Source organism: Felis catus, chromosome A3 (assembly GCF_018350175.1).
Source record: "Felis catus isolate Fca126 chromosome A3, F.catus_Fca126_mat1.0, whole genome shotgun sequence".
NCBI lineage: Eukaryota > Metazoa > Chordata > Mammalia > Carnivora > Felidae > Felis > Felis catus.
Window position 1 is genome coordinate 65,666,108 of NC_058370.1, and position 25,902 is coordinate 65,692,009.

General features: G+C 46.2%; 1 protein-coding gene across 5 annotated transcripts in view; it reads left to right on the forward strand.

The window, feature by feature from the left end:
• PRKCE (protein kinase C epsilon) overlaps positions 1 to 25,902 on the forward strand; it is a 502,312-nt gene that overhangs the window by 321,413 nt on the left and 154,997 nt on the right. For all 5 annotated transcript variants that reach the window (XM_011281033.3, XM_019827139.3, XM_045055096.1 and 2 more), the window contains 4 exons: positions 1,920 to 2,049; positions 19,019 to 19,161; positions 21,700 to 21,796; positions 24,666 to 24,865. In XM_011281033.3, the coding sequence (XP_011279335.1) occupies positions 1,920 to 2,049; positions 19,019 to 19,161; positions 21,700 to 21,796; positions 24,666 to 24,865 (570 nt within the window). The remainder of the gene's footprint in view (positions 1 to 1,919; positions 2,050 to 19,018; positions 19,162 to 21,699; positions 21,797 to 24,665; positions 24,866 to 25,902) is intronic.

A 25,902-nucleotide genomic window follows, 5' to 3' on the forward strand; every position in this document is an offset into this window, starting at 1 on the left:
TTGGTTTCGCTCGCCCGTTTCTGGTCTTCCTTGGTAGAGTGGTGTGTGCACAGCTGGGCCCTGATGCGTGCGCTCTCGTGCCCGTTTCGCAGCCTCTCTGATTCTGTGGCTCTTGCACGTGTCCCACCCACCTCCCACCATTCTCCGACACCTTCGGGTCCTTAGGGAGCCCAGCTGAGAGTCACACAGCTCTCCCCACCCCTCCCTGAACTTCCTAGTTCCTGGATACTTCCCCATCTCTTCACCTTTGTCTGTCACCCATATCCCTATGAGGCTCGTCCTGGGACCCACGACCCTGTTCTCCACGTAGGTCCACCACATCTTCAGCATTTGCGGGAAGAGGGTGGGTACAATGATGTACATCCTTCGGGGTGGGCAGGCACACATAGAGGTGAGGTGACTATATTCACTAATACATACACCTAAGCTGTGCATCTAAGGAGGGGTGGGCGCAATTGTTTTCAGTAAATCAGGGGATCTTGTACTGGGGCAAGACCCTAATTGATAGCCCATGTGTCTCTAGCTGGGGTCAGTAAAATTCTGGCCCACTGGAAGAATCAGACTTTCTGTGCCTTGCTGTGAAGGCGAGTGACCCTGAGTGCGTGTGCGTGTGCACAGGCACGCCTCCACGTTTTTGTTCAAGTCTGCATCCACACCTTTGTCATGTCTGTGTCTGGCTTTCCCCCGTTTGATGCTCCCCCCCCCCCATGGGGGCCTTTCATTCACCAGTCCGCAGCGAGCCAAGGACAGCTTCTTTGCGGCCTGCTTTGTACCCCCTGATTCCCAATGTAACAAGAGCGACTTTCTCCCCAGTCCATGGGGTCTCAGGTGTTGGTCCCTGCCCGTTTTGAGGGGGACCTGGTTCATGTGGCTGCTTCGCTAGGGACATAGGTGGAGAGTGGCTCCACGGAGGGGCACAGGAGACCCAAAATGGTGGACCATGCTGATGACCCCTCATTTCCGTGTGTCTTGTCCACCCCACAGCCCTGTGACATTAGGTGGGATAGGGGGTGCTGTCCTTATTTGCCCAGGTAAGGAATCTGCAGCCCCGTGAAGTCACGGAACTTGTCCAAGACCTCAAGGCTGGTTGGTGGCAGACCCAGGCCTGCAGATCAGGTTCCCCGACTCATCCTCCAGTCCTTCCCCATCCGTCTTGCCACCTTGTCTTTACCCCTTTTCAGTAATGGGTAAGTGGCAACAGAGTAGTTAAAAGGCCTGGGCTCTGAATTCACACTTGTGGGCATCAAATCCTGGCTCTGCCACTCCTCAGCTTCCAGGCATGCTTCTTAATCTCACGCTGCCTTAACTTCCCTGTCTGTAAACTCAGGCTAATGATGGCATCTAGCCCGTAGGTGCTGGTGAGGCTTCACTGTGATGGTAGTGCCTGGTCTGTGGCCAGCACTGGTAGCTTAGTGCCCGTAGTGGTCACGACTCTGCATTAACATTCCATACCACAGTGATTGTCCCAATGGATGGCCGACAGTCTCCACAGCTGTGCTGGGTTTTCAGGGTGTTTATGGAATCTGCCCACCATCAAGCTGCTGAAAGACTGCCCAGGTGCAGCTTCTATGCCCAAAGTGGCATTGAAAAGCACACGGCGACATCTCCTCAACAGCCAAAACATGAAGTACGAAGTGGGTGCTGTGCACCGTGAGAGTTTGAAGCCTGCGGTCCTGGAGGGACCACACAGGGGAGCAGGCCTGCCCTCGCAAGGTCAAACCGAGAGGTGGAGAATGAGTTACAGGCATCAGGAGCAGAGGTCCAGGGAGGTTCTCTTCACCACGTTTGTCAGGGAAGTTTCCAGAGCCCCGCTCGGACCTGGCCCCCTTCAGCGGTCATGCCTTCTGGGAGCTCCAGCACTAAGCACACCGGGCTGTGAATGAGCTTGGCAGTGACCCTGTGTTTTGCCGTCCCTGCAGGTGGGCTCCCAGCGGTTCAGCGTCAACATGCCCCACAAGTTTGGTATCCACAACTACAAGGTCCCCACCTTCTGCGACCACTGTGGGTCCTTGCTCTGGGGCCTCTTACGGCAGGGTTTGCAGTGCAAAGGTAAGGCGCCCATGCCCTGCCCTCACCCTTCCGTACTCGCGTGTCCCCTTGGTCTCCTTTTTGAAAAATCTTTGTTCCCCAGTAAGTTCCAGGTCTGGCCGGAGGACTGAGCCCAAGCCCTTATTTGGCTCTCATTAGTTACTTGTGAATTTGTTAAACAATCTCCATGCAGATGGCGGCCAAAGAAACTCCACAGAGCGGATGTGGAGGGGGAGGTGTGCTTCTTCCATCAAGACCATGAACAAGGCAGAGCAACACAATGAGTCCATAAAAGTGTAGAAATAATTTAAGGAAAAGATAGGTTGGAGCAGAGGAGAAGAAATATTTCTGGAGAGAGGACCCGAAAGAAGTAATAGATACCCTGTCACGATCCATGGTTCCGAGCTTACTCTTGGGAGGAGCCATGTTAGGACTCTATCACCTAAGACGTCTTATTGATCCTTCATAGGTCTGTTCCATAGGTGATGTTATTCCTATGACCCTGAGGCTCAGCAACTAAGTAACTTGCTCATGCCACACCGCTTATGAGTAAAAATAAGGTTTGAACCTTGACTCTTGAGCCTCGACTTCCTTCCTCTGTTTCCTGTTGTCCTGCTCATGAATTGTCTTCTGTTCGGATGAGATGGGTAACAATACATAATAATGTGGGGAGGAGGGAACATGCTCTGGGGATCTGAATGGAGTGCTTAGCTTCGTGGGCTGGTCCAGTTGGCATGCAGCATTGGACATTCATGAACTGTTGGGATTTGTACTGAATATATTATTAATAAATTCCCACTACGGAAAAATTAAAGGTAAAGGATAAAAAGGAAACTGGAGGCCATGAACAGGCCGGTCATTGAAGGATCCCAATGAGAAATTATGAGGATTGGAAACAAAGTTTATAGGTGTAGAGGGAATAAAGAGAAGGAGAGAACTTACGAGATACTGAGGAGTGATTTATTGGATGTGTGACCAGATCCAACTGGGAGGGCAGTGACACCATTCGCTGAGAGGAAATAGGAGAGGAGATCAGGCTAGAGGCAAAGATGGTGGAGTTGAGTTGAGGACATATTACCTTTGAGGTGCCTGTGTGAAATCTACCAGAGCTAACTTTTGGGCGTTCTCATTGAAATTTGGGGCGAAGGCTATGGTGAGCATCCAGACTTGGGATTTGTCAATGTAGTAGTTAAAGGTATAGTAGGTAGTACTTAAAGCTATAAAGTTCATCCCTGGAAGAACCTGAGCGTCGAGAGAGAGGGTAACACCCTGAGGTTTGGGGGAGGAAGGTTACCAGCATTCGAGGATGAGCCTGCAGAGGCTATGGCGGGACTTCAAAGGTAGGAGGAAAGGTCTTGAGGAAAGGCATCGCGGAAGACAAAGAGGGAGAGAGTATTTAAAAATGTCCAAAGGAAGTGATAAGTGGCGCCAGATGTTTCCAAGAGGTCATTCAAGGTAAGAAGTAGAACATGGAGTTGGATTTAACTCTCAGGAGGCCTCTAGTGACCTCCTGACAGGAGGTGTCTTGGTGGGATTGAAGGCCAAGTGTGGAGGCTGTAGATGAAGTATTTTCAGAGTGTTTTAGGTAATGAGGGAAAAGACCGTGAGAATAGGAGAGATTAGTGAGCTGGGAGGGAGAGGAGTGGGCCTTGGGGAGAAAGATGGACACCCCTCCTGCCAGGTGGACAGGAAGCCTCGAGGCCAGGCACAGGTGCGGATGTGTTTCCTGTGTCAGGGGTAGGAGGTGAGGACACAAGGTGACCCTTTAAGTTCTGACTCTGTTGAGGGCATTGCGCGAGAGTCCCCTTGTCTTCTGAACGAGGAGATCCCTTTCAAAGTCGAGGTAAGGAGTGGGTGGAGGGTGTGAGAGGTGGTGCAGGTTGGAAGCGGCTATGCTGGAGACCGAGGGCACCCTGATTAGGGGCAGGAGGAAGTTCTGGCTGTCCACACATCTGTCCTGGGTGAGCTCTCCAGACTTTCAGACCAGCATTCCCGCACACGACCCTGAGACAAAGAAGCAGGGCCTGCCCGAAATCCTTCTTGACACTAAGTGACATCAAAACAGTGGAAGAGGAGGGAGTGAGTGGAGCAGGACTCTCGAGTGTTGTTGGCAGAGGAGTGACGCTTTTAGGGACTGTTGAGTGGGGTTGCCGGGAAGCACAGAGCTGCTTTGGATGCCACTCTGATAAGGCCATGTCTGGGTTTCAGTAAATATATTACTGACTGATCAATGTGGGGAATCTAAATGAAAATAGAAAGCCTCCCAGGCACCCAGATGTCACTGCCAGGGCTGTAGGGTCCCTGGATGACCCTAGGAGAAGGCAGGACTCAGGGACGTGTATTCAGCTGTTTTGGCAGGAAACGCTCTCATGCCAGCTCAAGCAGAGGAAGGGGACAATGAGGCCACCTACAGCAAGGATACCTGTTCCCAGGAGCCCAGAGCGGCGGATGGGGGGCAGGCCACACAGACTTCAAGGCCAAGGCTGTCAGAATATAGGGTCCCCAGCACACGTTCACAGGTCTCCCCTCTCCTGTTCCCCTGTTACCGTGGTGTGGTCACTCCCTCTTACTCCTTCCCTATCCTGGCTACCTCTCCCCCACCCTTAATTAACAGACTATTTTTAGAGCAACTTTAAGTCTATAGCAAAAGTGAGAGAAATGTACAGAGACTTCCCATATACCCCCTGCACCCACATACACACAGCCTCCCCACCATCAATGTGCCCCCCACCAGTGGTACGTTTGTTACAATGGCTGAGCCTCCATTGCCACAGTAGGACCCTGGGGACCCAGTGTCCCTAGCTTTCATTAGGATTCACTCTTAGAGTTGGACATTCTTTGGGTCTTGACAAATGTACAGTGACCTGAATCCACCCCCATGGTATCTACAGAATGCTTTCCTTGCTCCAGATCTCCTGTGTTTACTTCTCCCTTTTGATCCTTTCTCAACCTCATGTCTTTTTGCTCCTGCGGACCCCTTACCCTGTAGGGAGGGTGATGGTCTGAAGAGGCCAGCAGGATTCAGAGCAGGGGCCCCTCTTGCCTGGGTCTGAGTCTGGTTCTGCTGCTATGATTGCTAAAAAAAAAAAAAAAAAGAAACAAGGAATTAGAGACCTGCCCAGGGGCCTAGAGCACGTTCCCGTGGGGCCAGAGCTTACCCCACCTGCCTCCGATCTCTGCTCCATGCCCTCTCCTGCTCTGGAAGCCTCCATCAGGTTCCCACCTTCACTGGATCATGCTGGCTTGGTCCGCTAGGCTGGGGCCCTGGTCCCCTGGCCCATGCCTTCAGCTTTGTTGTCCCCCTCCTGTGAATAGGGTCATGTATTTTCAGTGAAATCTTTTTCTTGAGAGCTTGGGTCTGCAGGGAAGGACCCACGGGGCTGTCTTGGCTAATCTCCCTTCAGCCTAAAATTGCCTGAGCCCTGTGGGTTCATGGGTTGTGTGTATATTCCCCTAAAGACCGTCCCTCTGTCGGCCAGGTAGAGGGAACATAACCACCCTGTTTTACTGGTGGGGGATGGAGAACTGGGGTGGACGAGGAGGATACAGGCAGGGACCCACAGGGACCCACCTCTGTCCTCTGGGCTGCCCCCTCCCCGCCCACAGCCCGGAGGCACTGGACCCTAAGGAGGACACTCACCAACACTTGTTGGGTAACCAAGCTCCTTAGTAAAGGGTAGAAAAACACCAGCACTAAGTACGCAGACAAAACATTTCATCCCTTTTTTCTTAGGACTCAAGTGCCCGTAGAGTCCGCATCTCTCTCCGGATTCATTCATGGGTCTGCCTGAGCACCCCAACCACTGTTAGACCAGAAACTGGCTTCAGACATTCAGAGGCCAGCATCACTGAGCCCCTGAGGCATGTGAATCCTTGTTGTTCTTCACTTTATTTTTAAATGTTTATCAATTTTTGAGAGACAGACAGAGACAGAGCATGAACGGGGGAGGGTCAGAGAGAGAGGGAGACACAGAATCCGAGGCAGGCTCCAGGCTCTGAGCTGTCAGCACAGAGCCCAACGCGGGGCTCAAACTCAAAGACTGTGAGATCGTGACCTGAGCTGAAGTTGGACACTCAACTGACTGAACCACCCAGGTGCCCCAATGCTTCACTTTATTTTAACTGCTCGGCTTCCCCAATGTGACATCACCTGCACCGTGAACCTCTCCAGCCCCTTTTGCACCTGTGTTTTATTTTTCCATTGACACATGGAGTCAGTCCCCCTGGAGGGAAAGACACCTAATACCTTATGATTTTTCTTTTTGTCTCTAAAGAAGATACACATTCTCACCTTCCTCGTAGCCTGCCTTCCATTTCTCTTCTGCCCACGATCCCCCCACACTCACATCTTCCAGCACAGCTGCCCTGAAGTCATCGGGCACTGAGGAGCAAGGCAGCAGAAAGTCAGATCCATCTACACTGCTCACAGTGTGCCCTGCAGGGACCTGCAGAAGCCCTGGCGTTTTGTCATCCCCATGTGAGGTGGGCCCATCTGTGCCTGCATGTCCACTCTGATTGCAGCTCTGTCCCCAGGCAGGGGTGACGGTACCCTGGGGGAAAGTCTGGCTGGGAGATTCCCAAAGAATCCTCCGGGCTCCCTGCCTTTCTCTGAGATCCCATCTTAATAACCACCCTGCTCTGAGGCTGCTTTCATGGGCTAAGGAGCCAGAGTATCACTTACTCTCCAAGAAGTGATGAAGAATGGGTCAATTTGTTTGGGGACAAATGACCTAGGGGAGTCGTGGCCCATCGAGATCACAGGGTTAGAGTCTTGGAGGCTGTTTTCGGTCCTGGTTCTATTATCTCCTGGCTGAGCAGTTGCAGGAGTCACTCTGGCTTGGTGACCCTGGGCTTGCTTCTAATCTCAGCTGCCCTCCTGCCTTCTGGGAACTGCAATGAAAATGGTGAACTGAGCCACCTTCGTGGTGTACTTTGGGGAGTGGCTGTGGGGAGCCAGAAAGACCAGAGAAAGGAAGAATCTTCTTCCCTCCCTTCCCTCCTTCCTCCTTTCTTTTCTTTTCTTTTCTTTTCTTTTCTTTTCTTTTCTTTTCTTTTCTTTTCTTTTCTTTCCTTTCCTTTCCTTTCCTTTCCTTTCCTTTCCTTTCCTTTCCTTTCCTTTTTTTTTTTTTTAAGTGTTTTGGCCATTTGTAAAACACTAAACACACACAACAGTGATTTTATTCTCATCATTTCTGAAAATGTCGATCCTTTATTATTTTTCTAGCAACTCGGCTCCTTGTCATAACTTCAAATTTTGTTTGTATTTTTAGAAGGAAACAAACAAACAAGAACAAGTGATATGTAAGTCATTCTCACTCTAAAAGATTCCAACAAGACTTAAAACTTCTGTAAAACATATTAAAGACCTTTTATGGTCTCTTTCTACTTCCGTCCCAAGACTTAACTGCTATGGGTCCTTCCAGGGATGTTTTTGTGTATGTTTGCTGCATGGATACCTAAACTCGCTCGCTCACTCTGTGTTAGGTATCTATTGCTGCATAACAAGTTATTCTAGAACCTAGAGGCTTAAAACAACCAATATTACCTCAGAGTCTCTTTCCAGTTGCAGCTTGGCTAAGTGCTTCTTGCTTAGAGTCTCTCTTGAGCTTGTAGGCAAGCTGGGGCTCTGGTCTCATAGGAAGGCTTGACTGGAAGAAGATCTCTTCCAAGCTCGCTCATGTGGCTGTTGGAACCCCAGGTCCTTGCTGGATGTTGGCTGGAGACATCAGTTCTTTGCCACGTGGGTGTCTCCTTAGGGCAGCTCACACTACGGAAGCCGGCTTCCTTCAGAGCAAACAAGCAAGAATGTGAACAAGGATGCCCAAAACAGAAGTCACAGCCTTTTGTAACCTCATCTCAAAAATGACATCCCATCACTTTTGACATTCTGTGTTCATGAGAACAGATTCCTACATTCAGCACACACTCAATGGGAAGGAATGACACGAGGGCATAGGTACCAGGAGGACCAATAGGAACCATCTTAGAAGCTGCCCCCACCCCCTCACCCCATACGCCCATGATCTCCTACACACACGTGTGATCACCTCCTCTGTGAGGGCTACTCTGACTGCCCTTTTAAAAACTGAAGCTCTCACCTCTTACCTTCCATCCCCTTCCTTCGCTTGCTTTTTCTTTAGGGCACTTATCGGCTTCTAATATTCTAAATTACTTATATGTAATGTTTATTTCTCTCCAAGGGTCCATAAAGGCAAAAGTTTTTTTTCATCTGTTTTTCTATTTCCCCGGCATCTACGACAGTGTCTGATACCTTGGCACTCAATAAATATTTAATTAAATTGTCTATGCCTTGTTATGTAATTTGCTTTCTTGCCAGTACATCTTAGAGTATTTCCAAGTCAGTGTATATATAAGTTACCTCATTCTTTTTAATGGCTGCTTAATAATCCACATTATGACCATTCCATCCGTCATTTCAACGTTGCCCTCTTGAGGGACACTTACTTGTTTCTGCGGCCTCGCTATTTCAAGCTGCTGCAAAGATCCTCGTATGTGTATCTTCACACATATGTATAAATAGTTATGGGACAAAGGCCCCTAGAAGTCCTGCAATAGCTTTAGGTCCTGGTCTTTGTGTGGTTGAATTGCATGAGGAGGTAATTACATCAGGGGACTTTCGTTTGTTGTTTGTCTTTAAATAACTGCTTTCCCTTCTTTTGCCTTGACTTTGGGTTTTGCATGAGTGGAAAATGCTTGTGTAGGGAGTTTAGGATCTCAGTCACTGTCACGTACTGGGGTCTGGTCTTTGAGTTGCCCTTATGCTGCCAACGTTCCACTACTCTCTCGAGAGTTAGAATTCATTCAAGAGCGTGGCACCCTGCTTTGTGCAAGGCATCATGGAGAACATGGAGATAGAGCATTACTTTAGCTTTCTAGCAACTTCCACCTTACTTGGGTGGTGAACATTAACAAGTTAAATAATAGTAAATCAAGCAGTGAGTCAGAAATAAGTGTGAGCAAGTCGTGGGCAAGAGAGGCCCTCGGGACTCAGGCGGTCAGGACAGGCTTTTGAGGGTAGATGGGGCTTGAGCTATACCGTGAGGAGAAGGACCTGAACAGGAAGGAGGGCAAGAGGGAAGGGTAAGCAACCAGTTGTAAGTGGAGGGCACGGAAGGAAGAAGCAGTTTTGTGCTCAGCACCAGAATGCCACGGGAGTCTGGTTGATTTGTATTCCTTTGCAGAGTGGCACCTGGCGATGTTGGGGGCCATGCTCGCACGTTCGGTGGAGTGTTCCATCAGCATTATCATCTGAAGAGTGCTGGGCAGCAGATAGTTGGTCAGTCAGTCCTTGGGAAGCTTTGACTGGTGGTTTCAGTGTGATCAGGGCTCCCAAATCTCTATCTGTGACATTCGGTGCCTGGTATGACCCGCCAGGCAGCTTCCCCTCTACCCTCCTTTATCATCTTCTGCCTGGGACTCCACAGTCTGTCATTCCTGCCCCCTGCCAACCTGCGTTACATAGTTACACTGTTTCCTATTGACAATTGTTTATCTTCTGCCTCCGAGCACGGCACGACCCTCTCTAACCTGCTATGGAATCAAACCAGCGCCCTGCCTCGTGCTCAAGGGCCAGATCACACTAACATAAAGAGAATTCTGCAGGACACATGGGCCTGCCTCTCTCTTCAGTCATGGCTCTGTCATTGTTCTCAGAAGGCTGGCTGCTTGCTTTGGAAAATTTCCCAACAGCCTGACCCACCTCGGTACCATCCTTAATCTTCGCAAAGAAAAGGCTGCAAACATAGAAAGAAAATCTCTCCAAAGGACGGTAGAATGGATGATAGAAAACGTAGGTGAGTGCGTGGTGGCACTGCCCAGGACGCAGTAGGAGGTCAACAATTATGAGTAACTGGGAAGTAGCAGAATAATGATTGTCCTTTTAGAAGAGCCCCAGCAGGCCCGCTCTGTTTCTTCCCGGCATGAATTGTGCAGGTGAAACCACTGAAAATGGACATTCAAGGCAGTCTGGACAGGGAAACCTTAAAGGGCTGAGACTGGCAGCCCAAGGCTGATGGCCCTTGACCTTGGTGTTCACCAGTAGTGGTGGAGTGTGGAGGTGAGGAAGGACAGTGTGGGTGGTTTGTTTGGTCCCCATTAATGTGAGTGAACCTCAGGTTTCTTTTGGATCCAGCCAGCAGGGCCACATACTTTTATTGGTCTGTAGCCTCTGGGTATCACCCCCCGGCCTCGAGGGGACCCATGGGCTGCCTGAATTATCTCAAGCTCCCCTTCCTCAGCCAGCTGTGCTGTCATGTTTCCAGACTTTTCAAAGCACTTTCAACGTCACTGTCTCGTGCCATCTGTTTGAACTGACACATCATTGGGATTTGTTTTTTCTTACGTATTAAGAAAACTACATGGCTCTCCCGGGGAAGTAACAGAGTCTTTAAAAATAAAAAGCAAAATCTTTGAGGAAGAAAACAAAATTTTTAAAAGTAAAAAATGAAGTCCCTGAAGACTTTCTGTTCTCCTATCTGCCAACTCACTCTGATTGTGGTTTCGTTATGACAGGGTCAGCATTTTAACAGCAGAGGGCGCCAGAGGCTAAATTATGTAGATCAGTTGCCCTTGCTGAGAAATCCTTTTAATTTGGTTGCTTTGTTCTTGTCCTTTCTGTCACCTCAAGAAGAGGCAGGAGAAAGCATTCACAGGGCTGGTGGGCAGGAGTAGTAAGGTGAGCTGAGTGTCAGAGGGTAACATCTGCTACAGGGAGCGGGATAGGGAATTTAGAACAGAGGGCTGGGAGTACATGATGGGCCTGAGGATTTTCGGACCTCACTAGCAGTCATTCAGTGAATGCAATCAGCACCTTGGCTAGGCTGCAGGGGAGCTTCCTTATATGTTTATATTGTCTGAGAAAGGCCCCTCCCACCAGCACCCCTACCTTGCACCCTCATCTTTGGTTCTGTGGACATCTTGAGCTCCACAGCTCAGTTGAACCCTCCAAGCCTGAGTTGGGGTCGGGGGTGTGATTTGTGCAGTCCCTCCTCCAGGTCAGTGATCAGGCTATGCAGGGCCAGGAGGAGGCCCAGCCACCCTGCTTGGTTTCATTCAGAAAGATTTGTCTGTGTTTTTTTTTTCTTAATAGACTTTAATTTTTAGAGAAGTTTTAGGTTTACAGCAAAATTGAGAAGGTACAGAGATTTCCCATATATGCCATACCCTCACACACAATCGGTATCCCCCACTATCAGCATCCCCCACCAGCGCGGTACATTTGTTACAATCAGTGGACTTAGATTGACCCATTGTTATCACTCGGTTTACATTAGGCCTCGCTCTTGGTATTGTCCATTCCATGATTTTGGACAGGTATAATGCCCTGTATTCACCAATATGGTCTCATACCGAGTAATTTCCTTGCCCTAAAAATCCTCTGTGCTCTCTGCGTCTTTATCCCTGCTTCCCCCCAACCACTGGCAACTACTGATCCTTTTACTGTCTCCATAGTTGTTTTTTTTTTTTTTTCCAGGGTGTCATGTGGTTGGAATCCTGCAACACAGAGCCTTTTCAGATCGGCCTCCTTCACTTAGCAATATGCATATAAGGCTCATCCATGTCTTTTCATAGTTTAATAGATCATTTCTTTTTAGTGCTGAATAAAATTCCGTTGTCTGGGCATGCCACAGTTTATTTATCTCTTCACCTACTGATGGACAGCCTGGCCGTTTCCAACTTTTGGTAATTATGAATAAAACTGCTGTGAACATCCTTGTGCAGGTTTTCACATGGACATGAGTTTTCAGCTCATTTGGGTAAATTCCAGGAATGTGATAGCTAGATTGTATGGTCGAGTATATTTAGTTTTGAAAGAAACTACCAAACTGTCTTCCAAAGTGGCTGTACCATTTTGCACTCCCATTAGCAATGAATGAGAATTCCTGTTGCTTCATACATATCCTCACCAGCATTTGGTGTCATTGTTTTGGACTTTGGCCATTTTTATAGGCAATGGTATTTTCATTGTCATTTTAATTTGCAATTCCTTAATGACATATGATATCGAGCATCTTCAACGGATGCCATCTGTATATCTTTGGTGAGGTTTCTGCTTAGGTCTTTTGCCCATTTTTAAATTGGGTCATTCATTTTCTTATCATTGAGTTTTAAGAATGCTTTGCTTATTTTGGATAATAAGCCTTTATCAGATTGTCTTTTGCAAATATTTTCTCCCAGTCCGTGGCTTGTCTTCTCATTCTCTTGACAATGTCCTTTGCAGAGCAGAAGTCTTTAATTTTAATGAAGTCCAGCTTATCAATTTTTTCTTTGATTGATCATGCCTTTGGGGTTGTATTTAAAAAGTCATCACTGTACCTGAGGTCACCTAGGTTTTCTTCTACCTTCTAGGAGTCTCATAGTTTTGAGTTTTATCTTTGGGTCTGTGCTCCATTAATTTATGTGAAGGGTGTGAGGTCTGTGTCTAGATTCGTTTGTGTGTGAGTATGTCTTGGGGTTCCAGCACTGTTTGTTGAAAAAAACCTATCTTTTGCTCCATTGTACCTTTTCTCCTCTATCAGGGATAGATAGTTGTATAATTATGGGGATCTCTTTCTGCACTCTCTGTTTCTGTTCCATTGATTGGTTGGTCTACTCTTTCACCAATACACACTGTCTTAATATACCTTTTAGAGTAAGTCTTGAACTCAGGTAGTCTCAGTCCTCCAACTCTGCTCTTCTCAATATTGCATTGGCTATTCTGGGTCTTTGCCTCTCCATATAAACTTTAGACTCCCTTTGTCAATATCCACAAAATATGGGATTTTGATTGAAAATGCCTTAAGAAAAATTGACATGCTAACAACACTAAGATTTCCTACCCATGAACATGGAATGTCTCTCCCTTTATTTAGTTCTTTTTTTATTTCTTTCATCAGAGTTTTGTAGTTTTACTCATATAGACTTTGGACATATTTTGTTAGATTTATACCTAAGTATGTTTTAGGTGCTAATGTCAGTATCATGTTTTTAATTTCAGATTCCACTTGATCGTTGGTGGGATATAAGAAAATGATTGGCTTTTGTATGTTAGCCTTGTATCCTACATCCTTGTTTATTAATTCCAGAAGATTTTTTTCAGCTCTTTGGGATTTTCTACATAGACAATGTCATCTGGGAATAAAGGCAGTTTTATTTCCTCCTTTTCAATCTGTATACCTTTTATCTCTTTTTCTTGTCTTATTGTATTATCTAGTACTTCTGATACAATACTGAAAAGGGATAGTAGGGATGAGAAGGGACATCCTTGCCTTGTACTTAACGTTAGAAAACTTCTAGTTTCTCATTCATAAGTATGATATTAGCTGTAGGGTTTTTTTTTTTTGTGGATGTTCTTAATCAAGTTCAGGAAATTCTTCTGTATTTCTTGGTTTCTAAGAGATTTGATTGTGATGGTGTTGGATTTTGCCAAATGCTTTTTCTGCATCTATCAATAGGATTGTGTGATTTTCCTTCTTTAGCCTATTGATGTGAAGGATTACATTAACTGATTTTCAAATGTTGAACTAGTCTTGTGTACCTGAAATAAGTCCTACTTGCTTATGGTTTATATTTCTTATGCACTGCTGGATTCCATTTGCTGGTATTTTAGTGAGGAGTTTTACATCTATATTCATGAGAGATGTTGGGCTGTAGTTGTCTTTTCTTGTAATATTCCTTCTGCTTTCATCTTCCCGAAGATACTATAGAGAATTGGTATAATTTCTAACGTAAAGGTTTGGTAACATTCACCAGTCAACCTATCTGGGCCTGATGCTGTTTTGGAAAATTATTAATTACTGACTTGATTGCTTTAATAGAACTTGACCTTTTACATTGTCTATTTCTTTTGTGAGGTTTGGTAGAGTTTGTGTCTTTCAGGAATGGTTTTGCTGTATCCTGCCAATTATGAGAAGTTGGGTTTTCATTTTCAGTCCGTTCAAAATATTTTTTAAATTCCTCTTGAGATTTCCTCTTGACCTATGTGTTATTTAGCAGTGTGTTATTTAATTTCCAAGCATTTGAGGATTTTCCAAACATATTGCTGTTATTGATTTCTAATTTAATTCCACTATAGTCTGAAAGCAGGCATTGTATGATTTTTTTTTGTTGTTCTTTTAAATCCGTTAGGGTGTGTTTTATGGCTCAGAATGTTGTCTGTCTTGGTAAATGTTCCATATGAGCTCGAAAGTAGGTGTATTCTGTTGTTGGATGGAGTAATTGCTAGATATAGTAGTCAATTATATTCAGTCGGTTGGTGGTGCTGTTGACTTTAACCATGTCCTTACTGATTTTCTGCCTTCTCGATCTATCCATTTCTGATAGCAGAGTATTGACGTCTCCAACTGTAACAGTGGATTCATCTATTCTCCTTGCAGTTCTGTTTTTGCCTCACATATTTCGATACTCTGCTTCTAGGTGCATGCACATTAAAGATTTAATGTCTTCTTTGAGAATTGATCCCTTTATCATTATGTAATGCCTTTTGCTATCCCTGTCAACTTACCTTGCTCTGAAGTCTGCTCTGTCTGAAATTAATATAGCCACTTCTGCCTTCTTTTTGTCAGTGTTAGCACAGTATATCTTTCTCCATGCCTTTAATTTTAACCTAAATATGTCTTACATTTAAAGTGTATTTCTTGTGGATTATTTACCTCAAAACCACAATGAGATACCTCACACCTGTCAGAGTGACTAACATTAACAACTCAGGCAACAACAGATGTTGGCGAGGATGCGGAGAAAAAGGATCCCTTTTGCACTGCTGGTGGGAATGCAAACTGGTTCAGCTGCTCTGGAAAACAGTATGGAGGTTCCTCAAAAAATTAAAAATAGAAATACCCTACGACCCAGTAACTGCACTACTAGGTATTTATCCGAATGATACAGGCTTGCTGTTTCGAAGGGGCACATGCACCCCAATGTTTATAGCAGCACTATCAACAATAGCCAAAGTATGGAAAGAGCCTAAATGTCCATCGACAGACGAATAGATAAAGAAGATGTGGTACACACACACACACACACACACACACACACACACACACTGGAGTATTACTCGGCAATCAAAAAGAATGAAATCTTCCCATTTGCAACTACGTGGATCGAACTAGAGGGTATTATGCTAAATGAAATTAGAGAAAGACAAATATCATATGGCTTCACTCATATGAGGAATTTAAAATACGAAACAGATGAACACAAGGGAAGGGAGGCAAAAATAATATAAAAACAGGGAGGGGGACAAAAACATAAGAGACTTAAATATAGAAAACAGGGTTAGTGGAGGGGTTGTGGGAGGGGGGATGGGCTAAATTGGTAAGGGGCATTAAGGAATCTACTCCTGAAATCATTGTTCCAACATATGCTAACTAACTTGGATGTAAATTAAAAAATAATATATAAAATTTAAAAAAATTAACCTCAAAAAGAACAAAAAAATAAAGTATATTTCTTGTAGATTAAATATAATTGGGTCCTGTTTTTTGATCCACTCAAAATCTCAATTGGCATACAGTTGACCATTGAACAGACAGGTTTAAACTGTGTGGGTCCACTTATATGTGGAATTTTTACAGTACTGTAAATGTATTTTCCTTATTATTTTCTTACTAGCATTTTTTTCCTCAAGCTTTGTTGAAAGAATATAGTATATAATACAAAATATGAGTTCATCGACTGTTTATGTTTCCATAAGGCTTCCAGTCAACAGTAGGCTATTAGATGTTAAGTTTTGAGGGAGTCAAAAGTTATACTTGGCTTTTTTACTATGCAGGGGGGTCAATACCCCTAACTCCTGTGTTGTTCAAGGGTCAAGTATATTTAGACCATTGACATTTAAAGTGATTATTGACATAATTGGATTAATAGCTACCATTTTTGCTGTTGTTTTCCATTTGATCCCCTTGTTCTTCCTATTTTTATTCTTTTTTTCCTGCTTTCTGTAATTAATTGAATATTTCATATGGTTCCACTTTCTCTCTTTGTTGTTAACGTATCAATTATTTTTCCTTTTTTAATTATCTTTGTGGTTGCCTAGAGTTTGCAATATACATTTACAACTAGTCCAAATCCACTTTCAAATAATACTCTTAATGCTCCAGAGGTAATACATGTACATTATAATAACAAAATAATCATAATTTCTCCCACTCCATGTATCATTGCTATGGTTCATTTCCCTTACATGTAAGCACACCTATTTATATACATACGATGTACATCAGCATATGTAATTGGTTATATTGTTGCCATTATTTTGAGGAAATGTTATTTCTTAGATGAAGACTGAGGGAAATACAAGTTTTTATTTTACCATCACTTGTTCCTTCTCCGATGGTCTTTCTTTACACAGATCTGAGTTTCTGACCGATGTTGTTTTCCTTCTTCCTGAAGAACTTCTTTTAACATTCCTCGCAAGACCAGTCTGCTGACAATGAATTCCCTCAGTTTTTATTTGTCTGAAAGAAGTCTTTCTTTCTCCTTCACTTTTGAAGAATAACTTCATGGATACGGAATTCTATGTTGGTGTTTTTTTTTTTTTTCTCAGTACTTTAAATATTTCACTGTGTTCTCTTGCTTGCATGGTTTCTGGGGATGAGTCAGATGTAGTTCTTATCTTTGCTGCTCTGTAGGTCAGGTGTTATTTCCTTCTGGCTTCTTTCAAGAATAGTTTTTCTTTATCTTTGATTTTCTGAAGTTTGTGTATGACATGCCTAGGTATAGTTTGTTTTTTTTTTTTTTTCTTTCATATATCCTGCTTGGTATTCTCTGAGCTTCCCAGATCTGTGGTTTGGTGTCTGACATTAATTTGAGGACATTCTCAGTCATTTTTGCTTCAAATATTTCTTCTGTTTATCTCTGTCTTCTTCTTCTGGTGTTTCCATCATACACATTATACCTTTTATAGTCCCACAGTTCTTAGACAGTCTCTCTTTTCCTTAGTCTTTTTTTTTTTCTCTTTGCTTCTCTGTTTTGGAAGTTTCTATTGACATATTCTCAAACTCAGAGATTATTTCCTCACCTGTGTCCATTCTACCAATGGTCCCAGCAATGGTATTCTTCATTTAAAAAAAAAATGTTTAATGTTTATTTTTGAGAGCAAGAGAGAGAGACAGAGCATGAGTGGGGGAGGGGCAGAGAAAGAGGGAAACACAGAATCCAAAGCAGGCTCCAGGCTCTGAGCTGTCAGCACAGAGCTCCAAGTGGGGCTCGAACTCACAAATCGTGAGATCATGACCTGAGCCACCCAGGCTCATTGCATTCTTCATGTCTGTTAAGTGTTTGTGATCTCTAGAATTCCCTTTTGATTCTTTCTTAGAATTTCCATCTCTCTGCTTATATTGCCTATTTGTTCTCACATGCTGTCTACTTTATTGATCAGAGCCCTTAGCAAATTAATCATAGCTGTTTTCAATTCCCAGTCTGATAATTCCAGCATTCCTGCCATGTCTGGGTCTGGTTCTGACTGCTTGCTCTGTCTCTTCAAACTGTGTGTTTTGCCGTTTTAGAATGCCTTTTAACTTTTTCTTGATAGCTGGACATGATGTACTAGGTGAAAGGAACTGCAGTAAATAGGCCTTTAATAAGGTGGTGGCGAGGGTGTGGGGGAGGGGAAGCATTCTATAGTCCTGTAATTAGATCTGTCTTTGCCTGAGCCTGTTCCTCTGAACTATGAGCTTTGTGACTATTACTCAGGGTTTTTTGTTTTCTTCTTTTCCCTCCCACCTTAGGTAGGACAGTATGGTTGGAGTGGGCTGGAGTTGGGTATCTTTCTTCTTCCACATGGGAAGCTACAGCAGGCTAGACTTAGGGTATCCGCCCCCCCCCCCCCACCCTGAGCCAGGGTCAGGTAGCATCTGATAAAACTACTATAGTTGAGGCTCTTGTAAAATAGTTTCTCCTAAAAGCAGGCCTTGTTAAGAACAAAGTATTCTGGTTTATTTCAAAATGGTTTCCCCCCTGTCCCGCACCCCCCACCCCCCTGCCCACCCCCCGCAGCCAGAAGCATAAGGGAATTTTTCTCTAGGGTTTACTCTGAGAACCTGGTCAAACTCCTAGAAGCAAAACTGACAAAGATGTGGGGGGTCCCTATGACTGACTGGGTCTGCCCAGAGATTGGACTCAGCCTTGTCTGCCCGGAGACTCCAACACTTTGTCAGTTTCGCTTCTAGTTCCCCTGCCCTGGTCCCCACAGAGGTTGCTGCTGGGGAGTTTCTGCCTGGTGAGTTGTGGTTCACTGTAGCTACCCATCTGTCTCATTCATTTTGGCGGTAGCGTTTGCCCTGTGACCTTCCTTCTCTGGTAAATCCGAGAAGAATGAGTTTTTCGGTTTGTGCAAGCTTTGTGCTTGTTAGGACCCAGTGATGTCCTCCAAGTGCTGTACATGCTAAGCTGGAAACCAGCTGGTTGATGTTTTCACTTGCGATGCTCTATACCAAGGACAACTAAGTGATATGGGCAAAACAAGACTTTCAGGCACGGCTCTTGTTCCTTTGAAATTGGATTTTAGATTTGAAAGGAGCCTTGGGGGTCTCCTTACTCAGTGTCCTCATGTTCAGTTGAGTGTCTCAGGCTCTACTATGGGCACTTCTCTCTGGGTAATATTCGCACAGGCTCTACTATGGGCACTTCTCTCTGGGTAATATTCGCACATTTTAGCAAAGTAGTATAATGCACTGTGTATATGCAACCCATCTGTGCTCAGGATCCAAATGAACTTTCTCTAAATAAACCAGTTTTGTTCTTTCATAGTCAGTGTTCTGCTCCCTGAAAGGAAATGTAATGTGATATTTATCCACAAACAGTGGTGACCACTGTATGGTGTTTGGATGGATGCTGTTAGTTCTGTGTGATTTTATTTTTCTCTTTTTATCTTTCTGCATTTTCCAAATTCTGTCAAATGAACATGTATTACATTTACAATCAGGAAAAAAAATAAGGTAATGTTTTCGGTCATGAACGTTGGAAGTCTCCTCTCCGTGTCTCCTTACAGTCTGCAAGATGAACGTTCACCGACGCTGTGAGACCAACGTAGCTCCCAACTGTGGGGTGGACGCCAGAGGAATTGCCAAAGTCCTGGCGGACCTAGGCGTCACTCCAGACAAAATCACCAACAGCGGCCAGAGGAGGAAAAAGGTAACTGGCTATTTGGTGGTGTTTCTGGAGCTCTCTGTGGGCCCACTTTCTCTGTGCTGGCTTCCTGAGAGCCCCATGGAGTGAGGTTCTAAGATCACTGGGTTTGAGACACTGCACACAAAATAGCATGTGCTTAAAGGGAAGGAAAAAAAAAAAGAAATTAGGCAGGTGACATTAAAGTCTCCTTCAGTTCCAGAAGTGGGGGGAAAACAAAGCAAGTCTCAAGTGTTACATTCCTTGGGGAAACATAACCTTTGAGATGAGGACTTTGGAATTCTCTCTAGAAAAAGCACCGTTCTAGACAAGGCAATAGGCTTATCTGCCTCCAGAACTGGCATGAAAGCAATGTCACTGTTTTGAACTTTGCCCCCTGGTGTTGCTGTAATGAGGATAAGTGGACGAAGAGCTGGAGCCACATTCTTTTCTAGGGAACAAGCCAAGAAGGTCTGTGCTAGTGCCCGCACTCAGCTGCCCAAGGGACATTGTTAATGCCCCATGACATGAAACATCTGGGTCTTTCTTGGGAGACCTAAGCCCCCGTCTCTACCCGGGTGACCTTTGGAATGTCAGTGGGAAGAGATCCATTTGCTAAAATGTTATTTTGGTAAGTCAGGGCCCACAGATGTAAACAGAGCTAAAGGCATCCATAGCATTTTGTTTGAAGGCCCTTCTTAGCCTTGGCTCCCAGCCTAGAAAATGTAAGAGTTTTTGAAAAAGTAAGTTATGAGAAAATCAGAACCACATTTAACTGGGCAAGAAGTTCTGGTGGAGGTGAGAAGCAGGCAGTGACCCTCATCGCCCAGTACCAGGCATTCTCAAGCACTTTCTAGAAAAGTAATTCTCACACCAGGTGCTCTACAGTTTGGACTCCCAATGTTCTCCCTAAGTCCTGCCCTAAAATTCCTTCTGAAGGGCTCTGTGTTTCCCTTCTTTTAGAGGCTGCCCACCCCTTTTCCCGGGTGCCTCTCAGAAGAGCCCTTTCCCTTGAATGGGGAGGTTTGGATCGTTTTAATCTTCTTAAACTCCTCCTTCTTTACCTTCCCAATAAGCAAAGGTTGGAGGAGAAGAACTCTCTTCTCCCCGGTTGGTTAGCTATGGGATTTTGTGCTTCTGGTGACTCTTAGCTCTGTAAATCCCACCAGTGGAAGTAGGACTTTAGTTATTGACCCAAGGCATTGCAATTGCAAGCAGAATGTCTGCACCCAGGAATGCTAGACCCCCACCGAAGGAGTGGGTTAAGTAAACACCTTGTGATGACAGAGTTGGACATACACATTTATGAGCTCTAGAGAGAGCCCTTTTCAAGAGATATGGCTTTTCTCCTTGCTAGAAGGAAATGGAGACAGAACCTTCATTAATCATCATGAAGCATTTTAAAAGAAAACTCCATACACACCTGCCCTCCCTGCCCCCCACCCCCAATTTACACAGGCCATAATGCCAATAACCAGCCATCGTCTGTCTGAGGTTTGGGGGCACCTGGTGATATGAAGCCAACATGGAGGAATTCAAGAGGAGACAGTGTTAAAGACTAAAGGATTCTGATATTTTTATTGCTGGGTTGCTTCTGATGCAAAAGCTGGAAAAAAGCCACATGATCCAAGTCGTGGCTTGGATCCCTTGATCCCTTAGCGTGTGAGGAAGGAAGTGTCTTGCTCAGAAGCTAAGCGGGCTTTTTGCAAGAGCGTCAGGCTTGCTGGAGCATTGTCTGTCTTCACGTTGCCCTTTGCGAGTAGTCCTTCACCCAGCAAGGATGTGTGCACATGGCTCTGGAGCAAGAGTAAAATAGAGTATGTGTGACCGCTTAGTCCAAACCTCTGACTTTGGTGGGAACTCCACATGGGTGCACTGACACCTGTGCCGGGAAATAGACTTCCCTGGAGGGTGTCCTGTTAAAATTTGCCAACCGATATCAATGCACCTAAAAATATTTATTGAGCTTCGACTAAAGGTATCATTTGGTACAAGGCGCCAGAGGCAATACAAATGCTAGATAGAGTCTTACCTTCAAAGAGCCTATAGTCTACCCAAGGGGAGTGCCCCACACAGTATCCACAAGCAGAAGCCATTAACTAAACACAGCTGAACAAGAGGACGGGTAAACGTGATAACTCGCGCTGCTTGCATTGGCGAGCGGGTTTTCACGGAAGGGGTGCAGTTGTGCTTTGCTTAGACAGGTTAATTGCCTTTGCATAGGATGAAAACTGAACAAACCACAGTCTCTTCCTAAGTTTTTAATTCCTGTTGGCTGCCCCATAGTGTAATGTTGGATTCTGGTGTGCAACCTAGTGATTCAGCACTCGCGTGCATCACCACGTGCAGTCTCGTCTTCCCTTTAACTGTCAGGAGGAACCTGAGTCTGGGCTTTCAGAAGGTCAGTTCAGCAAGTGCTGCTGTGCCCTCCGGGGCTCTTACAGCCCTCGCTGGGGTCCAGCATCTGGGCGGTTCTGACCTGGGGGTTGCTCCCCACCCTCCCTTCTCATGTCTCCACCCCCGCCCTCTCTCTCCCTCTCTCTCCCTCTCTCTCCCTCTCTCTAGCTCATCGCTGGCGCCGAGTCTCCGCAGCCTGCTTCCGGAAGCTCACCGTCTGAGGAAGATCGATCCAAGTCAGCACCCACCTCCCCTTGTGACCAGGGTGAGACCCTCAGATTTGCTTTGTGACCTCTGAGTAATATCATCTGAAGGACTGAGGGCTTCAGACACCCTCTCCCTGCTGACTCATTAGCTACTCTTTTCTCTCTACAAGTATTTCTTCAGGGAGAGGCACTAAATGGCTCTGCTCGTGTTAAACCTTGTCCACGCCAGGGTAAGAGAGAAAAAGCAGGGAATGTTGTGGTTCTTTCTTTACTCCTGCCTCTTTCCTGGGTTCCAAGTGTAGGAAAGCACCCTGAGCCTGCTCCCAGACCTTCCATGTGTCTGTGCCACTCAGCTGAGAGCAAATTCTTTCCTGACTCTGGTCATCACACCCAAAAACCTGAAAGCAGGGCATGAGTGGGGGCCTGTGGCTGAGCAGGGACAGGAGCGCCAAGCAGAGAACAGATGAGAGAAGGGAGGAAGCCAGCTCTAGGCCTGACCCCTTCCTAAAGTTCAGCTTAGGATGTTTCCTTCTTCCCCGTAAGAATATGCCTCATGTAGTCCAAGTTTCTGAGTTCTGCAGGCATCCAAGAATGCTGAGGGGAGACTAACATTTAAAACCTTGCCCTCTGGTGATCAGACCCAGGTGTCCCTGGGAAAGGGATGTCTGCTTCTGCAGAGCAGGAATAATCATCATTGCGTGGCAATAGTGCCTTGATTTTCCATAGCCCCAGTTGTGTTCCTTATCTTAATCTTATCCGCACACTAACTCTGTGTTGGTGTGCCCCATCCCTGGCCCCATGCTACAGGGTGGGAAGCGGAAGATCAGAGAGTCAAAAAAGTTCTGTCCAAAGGCCTGGAACTAAGTCAGCTGTAAGAGCAACGCCATACCCCTCCTGGTTTTGGGACACCCGCCCCCCTCCGCCCCGGGCTGCCGCCCCACCTCAGAATCTGTGCTGTCATACTCTCCCTGGGGGTGTGACCCACTTCAGTTTATCCAGCAGTAGACAAAACAGCTGCAGGGCAATATGCCGATCCTGAGTCCTCAAAGTACTCGGCCTGCATCCCTCCTCTTGCTGCTCTGATTTGGTTCCTGTGTCTTTATTCCTGTGTCTGCTTAATTCCAAAAAAGAATTTGGTCCATTTGTATGTACTTCCAGTGGCACTCAGGGGACCTCCAAACTAGTAGGTATTATCCTAGAACCCGTGCAGGTGTTTTCATGTGCCCCATGTTAGTGCTGAGACCTCCTTTGGGAGCTTCAAGGAGCCGGGGTTCTATGGTAGAGACCCTCAGTAAGAGTGAGCTGGCTGGAGTTTCTAGGCCTGGCTCCTGCCAGCGTGCTGCCCAGACCCGGCAGGACGCAGTACCTGTGTTTGTCTCTGGTCAGTGCAGGCACAAGCATTACCCGGCAGTGGTGTGGGCACAAATGGATGCAAAGACCCTTAGCAAGACACAGCATTGCTACACAACAGGGATGCCACATAGTTTCTCTTCCTTCCAGGAAGGAACACCCACAGTGACATTTTCTTTAAGCTCTAAAGCCCCTAAACACCCAAGTCCTGTTTTCCAAAACCCATTTAATAGTTTGCCTTGAAAACGGAGACTTTGAGCCATTTACTGAGACTAGAAGTTATACTCAGTAGAGGCATAAAAGAGAGGAAATGGGTGAATTGGCCAAGGGGAGAGCTTTAGACTCAGGAACCACCCTTACCCTGCCCTCCCCTCCACCCGAGCACATCTTAGAGGAACTGGACTCCAGGTCTAAGAAAGATCCAGATTCTTTGAGCAGGCTTCATGGGCCTCAGTCCTGCAAAGAAGCTGAAGATCTCTTTATGTCAGGCAGCACATGCTTATCATGCCTAACCCGGATTCCTCAGGGTTAATGGTCTGTGTTCTCCTTCGACCATCCCAGTTATTCATGAGCATCTCTTAAAACCGGGGTATGCTTTCGGTGCCCACTTCTACAATGAGGAGTGTGTGTGTGTCCTGGTGAATGAATAGCTAACAATAAAGCTTCCCCAAACAGCAAAGGTCAGGGGGTCATCCAGTGTTATCACCGCCAGGTAGTTTAGGTCACATGCTCTGCCGGGGCACAGGACTGTCCCATGGTCGTGAAATGGAACTGAGGAATCCCTGCCCCGGCTCCGATAAACTTGCAGCATGCCAGTCTCGGGAAACAGTTCTTCACTTAATGATAAGCCCATTGCTCATTTGGTTTAATATCCTCTTGGGAGATGGGTATTAGAATAAACGCAACAACAAGGCCGAGTAAAGTGCTTTACAAGTTAAAGGCTTCCTGGTCCTCGCTTTTGATAGAGTCATATCACCAGTGATAACTGTGATGACTGTTCTCAGTCATTGTTCTAAGTTTCAAAGGGACTTGACAGGTACCTGTTGCCTTTGAGACTCTGCAGGATTCCAGACAAGGCTAGGATTCCTGCACTACACCTAAGATAACAACAGGCTGCTAGCCAAGGGGGCTTTCAGAGAGAGGGCCGAGTTTTTGTGTAATCTGAAGGTGTTGGCTGGTGGGGACCGTGTCCTCTTGTTTGCGTACCTAGATGCCAATGAAAGCATGTACGTTACATGTATCTTAGGTGCCAATGAAAGCGTGTACGTTACACATACATTCGGTGCCAATGAAAGCGTGTACGTTACGTGTACGTTCGTGCCAATGAAAGCGTGTACATTACAGGTACATTCGGTGCCAATGAAAGCGTGTACGTTACATGTACATTTGGTGCCAATGAAGGTGTGTAGAGCAAATGAATGTGGGAAGAAATGCCGCACTGGATTGGCTGCTGTGAAGAACCAGATGGAGGGTGGAGGCCTCACACTTGGGGGCAGGGGACGTTCTGAGTGCTGGGTCCTGATGGAAAGGGATCATGAGGCATACACTAATGTGGTATCTTGTCACCCTTGGCCCTAGAAATAAAAGAACTTGAAAACAACATTCGGAAGGCCTTGTCATTTGACAACCGAGGGGAGGAGCACAGGGCGGCGGCCTGCAGCGATGGCCACCTGGCGAGCCCCGGCGAGAACGGCGAAGTGCGGCAGGGCCAGGCCAAGCGCTTGGGTCTGGATGAGTTCACCTTCATCAAGGTGCTGGGCAAAGGCAGCTTTGGCAAGGTCTGTGGCATGCGTGGGTACAACCGCTGACTTTCTCTGCCCTGTGGCGTTGCCTCATCTATCTGATCTAAATCAGATTAAGCTATGAACATTTCAGCCCAGTCTTGTTGCGTCTTCCTTCCTTGTTCAGTGGAAACGGCCTGAGGCTGAGCAGGTGGGAGTCCGGGTTCTGCTGCTAAGTAGCTATGAGACTTCAATGTAGTCACTTAACTTCTTTGGGATTCAGTTTTTCTCATTTGTCAGATGGTGACACAGGCATCCAGTGAGATCACGGGTAGAAGAGCACCTTGAAAAGCTTAAATTGCTTTACATGAGCTTGGCTTCCTGTTAGCAGTACTACTAGCTACTACTTCCCTTCCTCAGAGCTCCATGCGAAATTTTGGCTTTCATTCGTTGCAAAGACTTTAAAAAATGAACTCTAGAATCGCTGCACTCAGTGAGCTTGGGGCTCAAAGCAAATCTGAGTGTGGGTTATTTTGAAAGGTAAACGCTATTGAACCGACTTTTCTGGCACTTACTACATGTTGGGTTTATCCTCCGCATTGGCGAGAGAATGAGGATAATCATCTCATGTCTTGGGTCTTGCTTTGCCCTCGGTGCCAGGCTCCCTGTCCTGCCCCACACTGAGGTGAGCAGAACCATGCAGGGTAGGGGTGCCAAGCGTGTCCCGTGAAGCTTTTGTGGCGATCAGACACGATTCTGATGGCTGGCAAAGTGGGGTGCGTAAATCCTCACTGTTCGTTTTAGAAAGAAGGTGTAAGGGCGGAAAGCCTGGGATGTCAGCTAACATTTCAGCCAAGACCCCCGATGATTCCCTCGCTCTTCTCAAAGGCAGGAGTCCACGGCAGGTGTCTCCCTAGGCCCTGTTCTGGGGCCCAGGCACCCCCCCCCCCCCCGCAGCTCCCCAGGGTCACGTGCCCTCCCGTGTCCTGGACTCTTGAAAAGCCTCAGCCAGCGGGTCAGCCAGCTTGCGGAGCTGCTGAACCGCTCTACTGCTCTTGAAGGGAACGGCTCAGGAAGCCTCCAGGGTATGGGCC